The 2,738-nt window shown below is 36.5% G+C and overlaps 1 protein-coding gene across 1 annotated transcript in view; it reads left to right on the top strand.

Moving 5' to 3' along the window:
- Positions 1-350, top strand: part of LOC111369111 — a 6,872-nt gene extending 6,522 nt beyond the window's left edge. Inside the window, exon 6 of the mRNA XM_022990594.1 lies at positions 13-350. Coding sequence (XP_022846362.1) covers positions 13-350 — 338 coding nt within the window. The remainder of the gene's footprint in view (positions 1-12) is intronic.
- Positions 351-2,738: the final 2,388 nt, after the last annotated feature.

Below are 2,738 nucleotides of genomic sequence, written 5' to 3'. Positions count from 1 at the left end.
AACAACATCTAGGTATTACAGATTCATCGAAAGGTGGTGGTTCTTCTACTTTTCGCTTGATTTCAGGGTTGGACGGTAAAAATAGAAAGGTTTCCTTGGAATCTGAGGACCATAAAGGTTGCTTCTTGTACAGCAGCATCGACTATCAATCCGTTACAAGCGTTAAGCTCAGACGCAAATCATCAGAATCTGGATTTAAACAGGCAGCAAGTTTTACTTTGAGAAAAGGATTGAGTGAGTATCATCCTATGAGCTTCGTGGCAAAAGGGTCCGACAGAAACTTTCTTCTGGCTCCATTACTTAGCTTAAGAGATGAGTATTACACTGTATATTTCAACATTCAGTCGTAAGATGGGCTGGAGTAGTAAAGGTGAGACAGTTCTGAAAAATTAACAGTTCAAAATTGAAACTCTACTGGTTTTATATTGGTTAAACTATGTTTTACTTTATAGTACGTTTGTATATAATAAAGTATCATTGAGTAAAACAAGAACTTTTTTTTAATAATGATATTCATCATAGTTGTCATCATCACCCATCTCGGTGACAATGTTATTTAGCTTTATTGCGGAAGCTCACTTTGAGATCTTTGAATCAGTCATTTCCGGGCCCAAGAAGCCACTGGTTTTCTTGGAGCACAATGCTAGCCGGTTTTCTTCCTAATTCCCAATCATACTTTTTCTTCCAAGGCTCACACAAATCACACACAAAACGGCTAAATCTAGACAGCCATATATATAGATATAGGTTAGGCTTTAGTTGGACCAAGAGACGAGTTAAATGGGCAAAGACTCAAGAGCCGCCCAATAATTCATATGGACCCTGAGCAACATTAATTCATTAAGTTATTTTCAGCAGTCCATGTAGTTTTCGGGTCGAGCCTTTAGACTTAGTTGTTGATAATTAATGTGGAAATTGCATATTCTAATAGATTCGCAAATCCCATTTCACAACTCAGATGACATGTTTACTATTTCAAAAATTAGAGATTTTTTAATTAAATATAATATATAAAGTAAATTTTAAAAATAAACTTCAACACCCACACTCCCAGGCCAAACCCTAAATCTCTCCCGTAAACCTAACCATTTTCTCCATTCTCTTTGTTTACCAAGTAGCCACCGGCCGGTTAACATCTCACATGGCAGTCATTGGAGAAAAAAGAAAAAGAGTGTCGACACGTTGTGGTGGTGCCTCAACTATCGGGTGACGCTGCAAAATTGTACTTTTGCAGGCGGTTTGCAACATAGCACGTGGCGTTTAGCTCGACACTACACGTAAAACACAGACTCGTGGAGGCACCCTTTGCTGGCAATGTAAGGTGGCTGTGGTGGCTCTATTGCGTTGGCTCCAGTGGTGGTGGCGACGGCTCTGTTGCAGTGTTTTACTATTGGTTGTAATCACGATAGTGTAGGCTATGGGTGCGATGGTTGGGTGTTGTGGTGGTGCGGCGGTGTGTACTATTGGTATGGTAGTGTTGAGCCGTGGTGGTGGCTTTAGCGATGGCGCCGTGGTTACTGTGGTGGTGATGTGGTTGTGGTAGGTTATGAATGGTGGTGTTGTGGTTGATGCGGAGATGATGATGATGATGGTGGCGGTTATTGTTGATACAAGCGGTGGTGATAGTGCCCAATGGCAGATTTAGGGATTTTTTTCGTGGCGGTGGTGGTTCAAGAGGTGGTGGTTTTAGCAGTGATGCAGCTAGTGGCAATGGTGAGGTAGTAGTTCTGATGTTGGCTGCGACGACGATGGAATGACGTGGTGATTTTTTTCTGCAATGTGTTGATTTGTTTGAGGTAGTGGTGTTACTGTCGAGAAGTGGTGGTGGTTTGTGGTGATGGTTGCGGTGTTGTTGCTGGAGAGTGGTAAGGTGGTGGTCACAAATTATTCGGTTAATTGTGACCATTAAATTTTTTAATCTATAGCCAATAAATAATATGTGACCAATGAAAAAGATAAATTGTGACCACGAAATAATGTGACCTAAAAAACTGTTAATTTGTTATCGATAATTTGATAATATGCAACTGTCTAATAAGTTGTCACTTATAATATTTTTGATTTGTGACCGATTAATAAATTTTGGCGTATAAATTTTTTATTTGTAATTGATGAACAATTGTGACTTATAAAATTTTTGAACTATAACCATAAAATAACTTCTGACTGATTTGTGATCGAAAAATAACATGTGACTAACTAAATCATTATTTTGTGACCAGATTGTATAGATCTGTGATCTTAATATATTTAATTAATAAAATATATAATTAATTAATTAAGTTATAAATAAATTTTAATAAATATCTTATTTTTAAAATTTGAAATCTTTGTTCTTAATTTTGAAATAGGTTATACATAACCTCCTAATTATGAATTTTTTCCATAATTAATTCATCTATAGACCGAAGTCTATTAAATATAATCCTACGTTTTACATTGTTGTCTGTGATTTATTGGATATTAAAACCCTACAAGTTAAATAAATGAAAACTTCAAGGTGCAGTACGAAGTCGCTTTCATTAAAGTGCAATCCGTCCCTGGGACATTGCCAAATCTGATTTTGGTGTCAAAAGAGTTTAAGGTGAATCGCTTCTAATGATACACTAATAATCATTATTAATTGACTGCCTTTTTCACTTTCGAAGTCAATTCCAAGAATGATTAAAATTAGAATTCTTGATTGCTGTTACAGAAAATAGTTTCTACAAATAGAGAGATGATTATAATTAAATACT

The sequence above is a fragment of the Olea europaea genome, chromosome 20 (assembly GCF_002742605.1).
Source record: "Olea europaea var. sylvestris chromosome 20, O_europaea_v1, whole genome shotgun sequence".
NCBI classification, from domain to species: domain Eukaryota; kingdom Viridiplantae; phylum Streptophyta; class Magnoliopsida; order Lamiales; family Oleaceae; genus Olea; species Olea europaea.
The sequence above is the reverse complement of the archived record's forward strand: the minus strand, read 5'-3'. Positions and strand labels throughout refer to the sequence as shown.